The following is a 13,414-nucleotide window of genomic DNA, read 5'->3' on the forward strand; positions in this document are numbered from 1 at the left end:
ATTCCCTGTCCCCATTCCCAGTGAGACATTAATTTGGAAGAATTAAGAATTTTAGGAAGTTAAGATGATAGTTAAATTAGATGTTGCTGACTTAGTGGAAGTAGATAAATGGGCTTTGTTCATAGTTAACAGTAGCTGGATCTTAGATAAGATATCCAGGATCTATTAACTCATTGCTTCTCAGCTTTATGTTTGGGTAGATGTGCTTATCATGAGAAACAGAATGTGACAAACAGATTTCAGGGACACAAAAACAGTTGCAGACTTCCCCTACTTTAGGAATCCATTAAGCACAGGAAAACGGCAAGGATTCATTTGTCACGTGTGCATGGGAAAGGCAGAAAGGTCAGAACGAGGAAGACTTATTTTACTTCTTCATTTTGGAGACCCCTCCCCAAAATGGACCCCCGACTCATTTCAGGGAACAGAACTACACATGCTTAATAGCCTTTCTGCCAATTAGCATATGAAGAAGAGCAGAGGAAGTGACAGGGATATGAATATGCATTCATATTTTGTGTATTCAAGACTTCTGTCAATAAAAAAGCTTTGTAACACCTGTGATTTTTGCACTGTGCATTAGGAAATTATCCCAGGTACTGCCCGGCTGTCTCAATAAACATACACTTTCTACCTTTAAACTCTTAGAGAGTTTTTGTCCGTCTCAGTTGGATATTGATATTGGATCGATATTCATATTTTAGTAAATCATTATCGTAAAGAAGTCCTAGTATATGTATTAACATGTATTTTCTTAATATTCTAGCAATTATTCTTGCATTGCTTCAAGATATAAGTTAACTTTGCATAAGTTAATAGTATTCAAAATCCATGTTCTGTTCCTATTATTATTTATTATACAAAGAAAAAAGGGGAAAGGGGTTGGATTGAGGGTACACCCTCCTCCCCTCTGAATCTGTTCTCATGTTTTACAATAAATCCTACAACAGTACAATACTGCTGCCTAAAATATGGACACTGGAAACCACAGACAGCATTACAAATGATCACCTGCCTCATGGACAGTTCATAGAAGGACTTGATTTGTTTACAAATTATTTCTCATGTTTACAAACAGTTTTTCTGTTTACAGACTGTTTTCTGGGAGTTTGGTTTTTCTCCAAGGGATCAAGTACTTAAAGGTTGTTTTTTAAAATAGGGTTTTTCTCGGAGGGCTAAATGGGCTCAGGGTTAAATAGCTTTCTGCTTTTAGAGATAAGTTCAATTTGTAACCGAGAAGCATTATGCCTGTGGCCTGAGTTCTCCCCTAACAGTTCCTGGAGGGGAATGCTGCAGCTCCAGTGTAAATTAGATGCACGCTGTCCTCTGTCACCATGTTTGCAAAGGGCCCTTGCAGATGGGTGACAGAGAACAATACACAGAATTTTATAAACAAAGGTGAGATGTTATCATGATTGACAGGGCTCTTGACCAATCAAATATCTCCCAAAACTGCAGGCACCTCACGGGCCAGAACCTGAAGGGGCGTGGAGCTCAAACCAATGAGAGCTTCCAGGCCTGGTCTTTCAAATGCCCTGTGTAAGGGGGGGTGTGGGAAATAAAATCTCTCTGTTGCCCCATGAACTCGGGAGGAGCAGTCTTTGTCTCCTGTGCCCTCGCTGCCCCACCAGACCAAAGAGATGTTCACCAGGGCCCTCCCTGTTTGTGGCCGTCCATTGCCGAGCTGAGCAGGCAGCCAGTTGTGTTTGCACGTGAGCTGCCACAGGAAGACACACAGCAGCTGGAGATTTGAATAGCAGGGCTCGGGCCAATTCTTTTTCTTTTCGAATGCAAGAAAGACGCAAAAGCACAAGGAAACATGACAGTGTTTCGGTGGATTCTCTTTGTCCTGTGAAGTTGAGTAGCTGTTGGTGTTTCTGTGCTGCTGATAATCCCTTCCATGAAAGAATCATTCCGGGAAGGAGCAACAACATCTGACACGCACCAAGTGTTGCCACCAGTTGCTCCAGGTGCTGCTACCAACAGCCCCTGTAGGACGGAGCACAGCCCCCAGTGCACACCAAAAGCCAGGGAATCTCAGGAAAACGGGAAACTGGACAAGACAAACGCAGATCTGAACCAATGTGGTTAATCAAATGTTCTCTGTTTATTCGAGATAAGATGGTAGTTTATATAAGCTTCTACATAGTTAACAGAAACAAAGGCACTCTGATTGGTAGGCTAACATTGTTTACCTTTTCCTTAAAGTGGCTTGAGCCTTACACTATAAACGTATACTAATTCACACCCAGACAGCCCAGTGGTCCCCGTCACACCTTAATACTATTTCTATCTGCGCCACAAGCTCTGAATTTCTAACTGCGTCAGAGGCTTGAAGGCCTCACAAGGCCCAAATCTGAGGCCTAGACTGGAGTAGCTCAAATCTCATAACTCATGTCCTCTTTGTCTGAAAAATGCTGCAACACACACCAGCTTTGGCTGCCCTCTGGCAGAGAAGCCCTTTTGGGGCACAGGTTTCTGGGGCAGCAGACGGGCACCGGTGCTGCCAGGGCTCGGGGGAACTCTGCTTCGGCAGGGACTGTGCCTCAGCGGCTGATGTCAGCGCTCCCCGGGCCCCAGGCTCAGAGCAGCATTCCTGCCCTGGCCCACACGTTCCTGGTCTGTGTCACACGGCCGTGCTTAGGATGGCCACCATGTGGGACGTGTCCCGAGGAGGCCGTGCCAGCTTCTGTGCAGGGCCCCGTGCCCTTCCCGCCGCGGCTGCGTCGGCAGCTGCGGGGGCTCCTGCTGCTCTGAGCCCGCAGAGCAGGGCAGCGTTTGCTGATGGTCTGAGCCGTTCCTAAAGATCCTGTTGGGCTGTCTGACACACTTGGGCAAGGCATTCCTTCCAACCTGGGCCACTCTGGGGGGCTGGGGGTGGCCCCAGGGCAGGTGGCAGAGTGTGCAAGGGCCCTTTGTGACACGGTGCAGCATGGTCACCGTGGAATGGAATGGGACAGGGTATCCAAGGGCCCTTTGTGACACAGTGCAGCATGGTCACCGTGGCATGGAACGGGACAGGGTATCCAAGGGCCCTTTGTGACACGGTGCAGCATGGTCACTGTGGAATGGAACGGGAATGGGTATCCAAGGGCCCTTTGTGACACGGTGCAGCATGGTCACCGTGGAATGGAACAGGACAGGGTATCCAAGGGTCCTTTGTGACACGCTCCAGCATGGAACGGAGCTGGGTGTCCAAGGGCCCTTTGTGACACGTGCTGACATAGGAGCTGACAGTGACAGGCCCATGCCACAGTGCTCGGTGCATGCGACAGGACAGGACGGGACAGAGCAGTGCTGTGAGGAGCCCCTGCACAGCGCACTCGTTCGTGTCTGACCCGGAGCTTTTTCGAGGTGTTACTCCTGCAGCTGACCTCGAAGCCAGACCACAGGACTTGCTGACCCGTGGCCTTCCCGAGGCTTCTCTTCTGCAGGTGCCCTCCAGGGCAGAGCGAGGGACTTGGTGCCCTGGAGGCATCTCCCATCCCTGCCACCAGTGCCCTTGAGGCAAGAGCACCATCCTTGACAGGAGTCTCCTGTCCTTGTGGCAGGAGCCCTCGAGACCAGAGCACAGGACTTGCTGTCCTGAGCCTTCCTGAGGCTTCTCTCTTGAAGGTGCCTTCCAGGCACGAAAGCAGGACTTGCTGACTCGGAGTTTTCTGAGGCATCTCTCCTGCAAGTAGCCACAAATCCAGTCACTGACATGGAGCAGAGACCCCCGAGAGTGCCCAAGCTGGCCGGGGTGGAGGAAGAGGAAGAAGGCCCTGGAGCTGCCCCTGCACACGAGACTGTGACACGGCACCAGAGTGCGAGGCACAGCTCCGGGTGCTCCCCGTGAACCTCAGCTCTGGGACCACTGTCTGCCCCAAGCTTCAGGGGCTGCAGGGGGAGCCCGGCTGGGCTCTGCCCTGGGGCCATCCTGCAGGGACAGCTGCACACAGGGAGCATTCCCTGCCACAAAGAGCCAAGCCAGGGCTGCGGGGCAGCTGCTCCAGCCCCGACTGCACTGCTGAGTGCTGTGCTCTGGGGCTGGGGCTCCCCGCACAGGGGACTGCACTGCTGTGCCAGAGGAGACAGAGAAGCTGCAGCTTCAGCCTAACTGAGGTGGGTGCGTGGGCTGGGAAGAGTGGGGAGGCTCAAGGGGATTCACAGAGCTCATCCTGCTGCAAGGACAAGGAAAAGGGAGCGGGAACTCAGCAGTGAGGAGAGCTGGGGGCTGGAGAGCAGCTCTGAATGACACTAAAATCCCACCGGACCTCTGAGACATTGCTGCTCCTCAGCCAGTGACAGGATGAGTCCCTAAGCCTGGGGCTCGGCCTTCCTCATGGTGAGGGGCACCAAGGAAGGCAACAGTGTGATGGAGACTGGAATGGGCTGGGAACTCACTGGGGGAAAAGAGGGAGCAGTTGGGGAGTAAAAGGCAGGTGGGGGAGAGAACAGTTCAGAGAAGGGCTGAGCTACAGCTTGAGCGAGCTGCAAAACGTCATTTGGGGTCATCCCAGATTGATTTCATTTCAGAAGTTATTGAACAAGTATATGTTTTGAGTGGTGCCATGTTTTCCCTTGGAGGTGTACACTCTGCAAACTTGAGCTGTGCTGCTGAAATGCTCAAGCCAGTCTGTGCTGCAGGGCACACCATTTCTCCTTTGGCTGATTGCGGCCCGGTGCTGAGCTCCAGCAGGGCCCTGGCAGAGCCCAGAGCAGCCTCAGCACCCGCAGAGCCCGGCTGCAAGGAGAGAAACCAGATACCACCCGTCAGCTGAAGGCTGCTGTCCCCTTGTCCCAGCTGCCCACAGAGCCCAGGCCATGCTGACTGTGCCCAGAGCTGTGCCCAGAGCTGCCCATCACTGCTGCCTTTGGGAGCAGAGCAGGAGGGCAGGACATTCCCAGCCTGCAGCCAGCCACAGCACATCCAGCCCCTCAGCAGCTGCCCAGAGCAGGAGCCTCCTTGTGCTTGTTGCCGTCTCCCAAAAGCTCTGATCCCACCATGCCAAGCAGACGGGGACTCACCTCACGCCATCCTCCGCTGGGAGAAAAGCTGGTCCCAAACGATGTCCTCAGCCTTCTCCAAGGGCACGGCCCATCCACGCTGCAGCTGCTCCCAAGCACTTCCTGATCCAGACTGGACCCCACCTGGAACGCTTCCTCTAGAAAAACAAACATCAAATTATTGAAAATAGATTACAGACAAAAAGGGGAAACAAGAAAAAAATTTAAAAATCTTATCTCTGTCAGAGGCTTGGGGAAGGCCCAACCCCTGCATGCCAGGGAAAAACCCACTATGGGTGAGGGAATCCCAGGCTTTCTCCCTTCCCCTGCGCTGCCCCCATGGTGATCCCAAAGCAAACAAGGGCAGTGGAGCAGCCCAAGCCCTTCCTTGCCTGCAAAGCAAAGCAGCCCCTGCACAGGCTCTGCAGTCCCACCTCTGCTCCCACCGTGGGGGTTTGTTTGTGTCGGGCTGGCTGCCCCAGCCCAGCCCCAGCCCGGGGCACGGTGGGTGCTGGGGGCTGTTGGCAGGGCCAGGAGCCCACTCCCATTTCGTACCCACCCCAGCCCATGCCCCCAGCCCTGCCAAAAGCAGCCTGGCAGCCGACTGAAGGATCAGCTGCATCCGCCCCAGCAAAGGGGAACCTTTGGTTCCCAGCCAGGCTGAGCAATGCCCAAATCTGGGAGCATCCCCTGTGTGTGGACTCACCTGCAAATTCCCTGTGGAGCCTGGCTTTAAAGGAGATGTCAGAATCAAAGGCCACCATCTTCAGCCTGCCGGTGGTCAGGTGGAGCAAGAGGTTCTCATCCTCGACGTCATCCTCGACATCATCCTCGCTGCCCCCAGCAGCAGCAGGGCCCGACCCAGCTTTGCTTCCGAGATCAGACCAGACCGGGCGCTCTCAGGGCGGTGTGCCATGGGCACCTGCAGCCCCTCAGCAGCGCCCTTCAGCCCACCACACCACCCTCCGGGCACCAGCCCAGAACCCCACAGGGGCTCGACAAGCCCAAAAGGGCCACCCCTGCCCATAAGGGGATCTAGAGACAGACCCCAGCCCGCACCACACACACAAGGCACAAAAAACCACACAAGGCCCACGTGCCCCTTCCCTCCTGCCCCTCGCCATGGCTGCCCAAGAAAACCCAAGCACCAGAGTCCCTCTGGCCAGCAGGCAGCAAAAGAAGCCTACAGCACCCGGTATTCCCAGGGGGTCTCCCATGCAAGTAGTAACTGGGCCAGACCCTGCTTAGATTGCAAGATCAGACGAGGCCGGCTGCTCTCAGGGCGGTGTGCCATGGGCACCTGGCAGCCCCTCAGCAGCGCCCTTCAACACACCCCAACACGCTCTGGCACAAGCCCAGAAAACCACGGGGGCTCCGCACGGCCAACAGGGCCAGCCCTGCCCACAAGAAAATCTAGAGCCAGACCCGAGCCCACAACACACACACAAGGGATAGAAAAAAAGCAAGGCCCATGTCTAGGTTTGAAAAGACAGGAGTCTGTGAAGGAAGGCAAAAGCCTCCTGTGAAATGGAAAAGGTAAACTCTCTCCCTCCAAACTACCACAATTTAACAAAAGGCTCTCAGGCAAAGATATGGGAATGGCAATAACAGTTCTTTACCAGGAAAAAAACTAAATAAAAATAATAATTTAAAAAATGCAATTAGTACAAATGAAACTAGTGATGGAGGCAGAAACCTGACACCCTGAGGAGTCAAGGTGTTGGTAGTAGTCCAGTTAAAATGGTGGCTGCTCCTCCTGGAGTGGCAGATGAAATGCTGCTGAAGTGGTGATCTCTAGAAGGGTGGAGTTTTCTCTGAAGGTCTGGTAGTAGCTGGGCCTGGTCTTCCTCTAGGAATTCAGCAGAGAAGAAGCTGGTGGGATGAGGTTCTGGGGGTCCTGGTGGACACTGGGCAGGAGTTTGGGGGTGCTGGGTGTGACTGGGAGGGACTAGAGTGAGCGGGGAGGGGCTGGATGGAGATTGGGGATGGAAAAGCAGAGATTGGGATGAGGTTGGTTGTGCTGGGAGGAGACTGGGAGGGGTCTGGGTGAATCCTGGTGGGGCTGGGAAGGGACTGGGAGAGGGTTTGGGGATCCTGGGGCAGCAGGGGGCGACTGGAAGGGGGTTGTGGGATCCTGAGAGGGACAGGAGGGGCTTTGGTGGGTGCAGGGGAGGTGAGGAAGGGATCACGAGGGAGGTTTCAGGGGATCCTGAGTGGGCTGGGAGCCACCAGGAGGGTGCTTGGAGGGGCTTGGGTGCCTGTGGGAGCTTTTGGGGGGTCCTGACCCCTGCAAACCGCTCAGAGATGCCGCCTGCGGCAAGATGCTGTCAGGCACTGAGGGTTTCGTGTGGGGCCTCGTCTTCCTGGCTCTGGGGCTCGGGTTCTACCTGTGCAAGGTCAGGGGGTTCCCAGGGGTCGTGTCCCCTCTCCCCCAGAGTCTGTGTGCTCCCCCCGGGGCCCCCAGCCCGGTGTCACCCCTGTTTCTCTGCCCACAGATCTCCTTAGCCGCCGGCGGCCGCAGAGCTTCCCCGTGGCCTCGGGCCCAGCCGGGATCCCCCGCTCCATCCCCACGCTGATTTTGGGGGGTCCTGTGTACCCCCAGCCCTGCTGTCACTCTGCCCCTGCCCGCCTGCTCCCAGTGTTCCCAGTAACGCTTCCCAGTTAAACCCAGCCCAGTTTATGGGGGCACTGGGGAGGGACTTGGGGGGACCCCACGGCGGGGCCGGCACTGGGCAGGGAGGGCGGGGTCCGGGTGGGGAACACTGCCTGCTGCGGGTCTGCCCGGCAACTGGTGAGTCATCAGCGCCGCTCTCTCTGATTGGCTGACTCGTGTCCACCGCATTCTCTCATTGGCTGAGGAGAGGCCCGGGAGTGCAGAGAAGGAACGGGAGAGATCCCGCCCCGAGCAGCGGCACGGGGACAACAGACCCAGCCCGGGCACAGGGAGGGAATTTATTACCAACCAAACCACGGCAGCACGAGGAGAAGGGAAAGAAATCCCTCCAACACCTTCCCCCCACCCAACGGGGATCACCCACAACAGGGTTATCCACCAGGGAGAGACATCCGAGATTAGACCAAAGCCAATTCCGGATCCTCCCATGGGGGATGGAGCTGGAGCAGCGCACCAAGCTCTTCCCTCACTCTCTTCCCTCACTCCAAGCTCTTCCCTCACTCGGGGCACTCACAGGGCTTCCCTTAGTGGTGCCTCCGTTGGTGCTTGGTCAAGTTTGAGCTCTGTGAGAAGCTCTTCCCACACTCCCCACACTTGTAGGGCCTCTCCCCGGTGTGGATGCGCCGGTGCACGGTGAGGTGGGAGTTGCGGTTGAAGCTCTTCCCGCAGTCGGGGCAGCGGAAGGGCCTCTCCTCTGTGTGAATCCGCTCATGTAGGAGAAGATTGGAGCTGGTCTGAAACCTCTTCCCACACTGGGGACACTCATAGGGCTTCTCCCTGGTGTGGATGCGCTGGTGTTTTCTCAGGGCTGAGCTCCACCCAAAGCTCTTCCCACATTCCAAACATTTGTAAGGCCCTTCCCCGGTGTGGATCACCTTGTGCTCGATCAGGCCACCCCTCTGTCTGAAGCTCTTCCCACACTCCCCACACTCGCAGGGCCTCTCCCCAGTGTGGATGCGCCGGTGCACGGTGAGGTGGGAGTTGTGCTTGAAGCCCTTCCCGCAGTCAGGGCAGCGGAAGGGCCTCTCCTCTGTGTGACTCCGCTCATGTCTGAGGAGATCGGAGCTGGTCCGAAACCTCTTCCCACACTCCCCACACTCGTAGGGCCTCTCCCCAGTGTGGATCCTCTGGTGCTGGATCAGATGGGATCTCCAGCTGAAACCCTGCCCACATTCCAAGCACTTGTGGGGCTTCTCCCTGCCATGAGGCTTCTCCACCAGCTCCGAGCTCCGGCTGGATCTCCGCCCGCCTTCCTGGCTCAGGGGGGCTCTTTCCTCCCCGCAGCTCCCTGGGCTGGGTTTGCAGCTCCTCCTCCTGCAGCATCTCCGGGGCTTTTCCTCCTCCTCCATCCAGACACGCACAGGGAATGAAAAATCCTGGTTTGGGGAAAAAAAACAAGAGGAGAGTACCTTGGACTGGAAGTTCCTCCTTGCTCCAGTTTATCTCAGGAAGTCATTGGGAATCTTATGTCTGTAAGAACCTCCAAAACACCAAGATTCAGCCCAAAAATCCCACAAACTTCAAGATACAGATCAAAAACTCCCCAAACATCACAAGTCAGAAAAACCTCCTCCAAAACATAAAGATTCAGCTGCCACATAAACCCAAAGCACCAATATTTAGCCCAAGAAAGCTCAGAAACACCAAGATGCACCCTGTGAAAATCCTGGATCCCCCTCCACAGTCACCTGCTGCATGTGGGGGGAGAAACACTCCTGGGGCTGGAGGGAGGCTGCAGATACAGGGAGGGGTGGAACCTTCTGCTGCTTCCTCTTTCTGCTCCTCCTCCTCCTCCTCCTGTGTCTCTCCTCTTCCTCACACTCCTCTTCCTCCTGCTATTCCTCCTTCTCTTGCACAATCCCACCTTCTCCTGCCACCTGCATCGTTTGACCATTCTGTTCCTCAAGCCTGCTTCTCCTTCCCTTCTCCTCCTGCCCCCAGGCCCAGCACCCACTGCCGGCTCCCTCTTCCCCCCAGACCCACAGCATCCCAGCCGAGGGGCAGGGATGGGGCTGGGGCAGGTCGGGCTGGGGCAGCGCTGGGCTCTCGGCCGCTCCCGCCCGCACTCGGTCCCCACTGCAGCCGCTCCCGCCAGGACAGCGCGGGGGGGCCCGGCCTTGGCGCTGCCCCACTCCCACCTCCCCAAATTCCCCTCGCGGGGGCGATGGGGCCAAGGGGGGGAGTCCAGTTGGGGAAGGCTCAGAGGGCCAGGGAGCTGTAAACAAGGGTGTGACAGGAGAAGGAATCGGTTTCAGAAAATGTTATCAGTTGATGACACAGACTGCTGCTCAGCCAAGGCCCTGCTCAGTTCATGAACTTCCAGAAGAACAACAAAGACTTAACAGAGCCATGAATATCATTTGCTATATAAAAGCAGGGAGCATATTAAGTTGGGTATGCAGAAGGTGGATTGGGAAGTCTGTAGCTCTCAAGTACTTCAGCCAATGGGGAAAGCAGAGGGAGATGTGGCCAGGAGAATTAGGATTAAAGGGAGGCTGTGTCCTCCAACAATTGGAGAGATCCCATGGGGAATGTCCCATGGCCTCTCCCATTTTTAGGAATGAAATTAGTTTCACAGGACTCCTCTGTCTGCTTTGTGGACAGAATCCTCTGGTGATGTCAATTTTCCCGCACAACCTGGGGCAGGGAGTGCAGCTGAAGGTGCCTCACCCACTTTGGGTGATCGGCTCCCTTGGCTGGCGGCAGCACCGGGGATTGATTGGGGACCCGGGAGTGACCAGGAGACAGACGAGTGACACATCAGGGGGGTCTGTGAAGAGTCAGCAGGGAGAGAGCACTGAAAATCTCATCAGTGAGTGCCCTGGGATCTTCGGGGAGTGAACATGGCAGGGCACCCATGGAGGGGAGAAAAGGGAAAGCCAGGGAGGGCTCCTGGCCAAAGGGAGGATGACCCCAAAATGTCTCTGAAGGGTTCCATGGGAGAATGTTGAGGTAGTTTGCACATTCCCCCAGAGGTAATTAAGGACATGGACACCCAGGGGGTGAATAAGGGAAGGGGAGAAGGGATTTGGACAACAGGGGATGGATGGTGTTGGTGTGCTGGGAAGGGATCAGGTGAAGGGGAGTGTGCAGCAATATGGTTCAGGCAAGAAGCAGCAGGAGGAATCTATGTGGTAAGAAAAAGGATGATGGAAAAGAGGAGGAAGAGAACAATACAGAGGACTGAGATGTTTTTAAGCAGGGTCTTATCCTGACAATTTGCCAGCTGATACTTTGAATTCCCAGTTTCCAGGAGAGGAAAAGCAGGAGGTCAGGATGTCAGGGGTTTCTCTGTGGTGGGCAGCGGCAGCAGCGGGCGCAGAGGTGCGGGACCGGGAGCAGGGCTGGGGGCCTGTGGGGAGCTGCGGGGCCGGGCCGGGGCTGTGGGGCAGCCGGGGCTCAGCGCCGGGCGCTGCCTGAGCCCACCAGCCCCGGGCAGGGCCGGCAGTGGCCCCCGGCCCCCAGGAGGCTGCGGGACGCCCCGGCCGCTGCCCGGCCCCGGGGAGCTGCCGGCCCTGCCCGCCGGGGGGGCCGCCTTTGGACACTGCGGCAGGACAGGCACCGGCTCTGCCACACGGGCTGTGCAGGGGACCCTGAGCACAAGGAGCAAAACAAAGGAACCTCTGGGAAATGCAGAGTGCACATGGAAGGATCAGGATTTTCTGTTAAGGATTCGGTTTGGGTCCCTGCAGAAAGGAAAGATTTTGCAGAAAGCTCAGCAGCTCTCAGAGGATGAGCACCCACAGGCAGTGACCGGGGCTGCAGGAGTGGCACAAGAAGGCCCTGCAGCACTTGGGCACAAAGGCACAGCAGCTGAAGGCAAGGAGGGATGAGCAAAAGGCCAAGCTGAAGGCAAAGGCCATGGCAGAGTTCCCACAGCCCCTGAGGGACCAACCCCAGGGCCCAAGGGGGCCCCAGCACCCAGGGGACGGCGTCGGCCACAAGCACCTGGCAGAGGCATTGCCCTCCTGGCCAGGGCAGAGCCCACCCAAACAGCCCCTGGGAAGGAGTCGGGGCTCCAGCTGCAGCCCACAAGGACACTGCAAGCACAGACAGCAGCACCCTCAGGAGGAGCGAGTCCACCCCTGCATGGACATGGATTGTCAGGGCTCTCTGAGCTCCCATCCCACCGGGGACCCACCACACTGCAGCCCTGGAGAACATCCAGGCTGGGTCTGCATCCAGAGGAGGCCTCTCCTGATGGACACAGGGGCCTCTCCATCCACTCTGAATCTTGCACCTAAGGGGGGAACATTGTAAAGGAATGTTTTCATTATTAAGGGAATAACTGGGAAAGCTGAGCTGGTGTCATTTGTTCAATCACTATTAGGAGCTTTGGAGGATAGGTTTGAAATAAACCAATTTCTTTTCTTCCTACTGTGATGGAAATTAACTAGGAAGGAATTTGATGGTGGCATTGTAATATTGTAAAAGGTGATACAGAGGCTATTGCTGCTGTACCTTTGTGTCAAATGTCTGGCACGGCCTATGCTGAAGGGAACCCAGAGGTGTGGGCAGCCCCAGAGGGAAAATTTGATGTGGAGCCTCTCCAAATTACTTGGAAGCAACCAGGACAAGTGGGGGCTAAAAGCAACACCCTGTTCCAGGGGAGGGAAGGAAGGGCTCACAGCCTGGTATGGAGTCCCTGCTAAAGGCAGGGCTTTTGGAGCCAGGGATGTCTCCCTACAGCACTCCTATCCTGCCAGTCAGGGAATCTGATGGCTCCAATGAGGAGGACAAGAAGTGGTAGACACAGCTGCTGTGAAATGGCTGAAATTTCTAGATAAAAAACAACTTTTGAGTATTGAAAAAAAAAGTGCAAATGGCGGAGAAAAACGTTAAATATTTGGGACATATTTTGACTGAAGTTTTGTGGTTGAATGACCCAGAGAAGGTGTGGGCAATCTCAGAAGTAACCTTATCCAGGACCAAAAAGGAGCAGAGACAATTCTGAGAATTATTAGGGAATTACACAGACTGGATTGAGGATTCTCTGTTCTAGCCAGAACATTGTATGACTTTGTAACCCCAGACAGCCTCCATGCTGTGGTATGGACGGGAGAAAGTGAATAAAACTTGAGAAAATGAAAAACCAAAAATATTGACTCCTCAGCTCTGGCTCTTCCAGACTCAGAAAAGAAATTGGAATTGTAGGGGAATGTTCAACAGGGCCATGTCAAAGGAATTCTTGGGGCAAAACGTTTCACCCAGTGGCAACAGTGGCCTCATTGTCTGCAGAATTGTGCAGCCACAGCTTCAACAGGAACCGAGGCCCAAAACCTGATGACAACAGGATCTCCAACTGTTCCAGTCTGCCATCAAGTTCAAGCTTTGATAACCAAAAGAGCCTCGCAATGGATGAGCAGTGCTCGGTTATTACAGTGTGAAACTTGTTCAGTGGCACAGGAGGATTCAGAACTGAGGACAGGGGAAGGGTTTAACCCAGCCTCCTGTTTGAACAGCCCCCAGAGGGGCTGGGAAGAAACTCAGCACTGCATTCAAGTGACACAGCTCCAGACCCAGCCTGGGGGAGATTCAGGACACATTGCCTGGCCTGAGGCAGAAAATGTCTTTGTGGATGGTTCTTCCAGGGCAGCAGAAGGGAAAAGAGTTCCAAGACACGCTGTTATTGAGGAAAGGGAATCAGACAAAGCCCAGGTTACCCCCATGGTCAGCTCAACCAGCACAGCTGTGTGTGCTTGTAAGAGCCTGGCACTGACATGCCCTGAGCAGGAAGGCTTCAATATCTTC

General features: G+C 55.1%; 1 protein-coding gene across 1 annotated transcript in view; it reads right to left on the reverse strand.

Moving 5' to 3' along the window:
* Positions 1-9,012, reverse strand: part of LOC105760508 (uncharacterized) — a 483,916-nt gene extending 474,904 nt beyond the window's left edge. Inside the window, exon 1 of the mRNA XM_072920711.1 lies at positions 8,198-9,012. Coding sequence (XP_072776812.1) covers positions 8,198-9,012 — 815 coding nt within the window. The remainder of the gene's footprint in view (positions 1-8,197) is intronic.
* Between the last annotated feature and the right edge of the window lie 4,402 nt (positions 9,013-13,414).

This window comes from Taeniopygia guttata, chromosome 33, assembly GCF_048771995.1.
Source record: "Taeniopygia guttata chromosome 33, bTaeGut7.mat, whole genome shotgun sequence".
Taxonomy (NCBI): Eukaryota; Metazoa; Chordata; class Aves; order Passeriformes; family Estrildidae; genus Taeniopygia; species Taeniopygia guttata.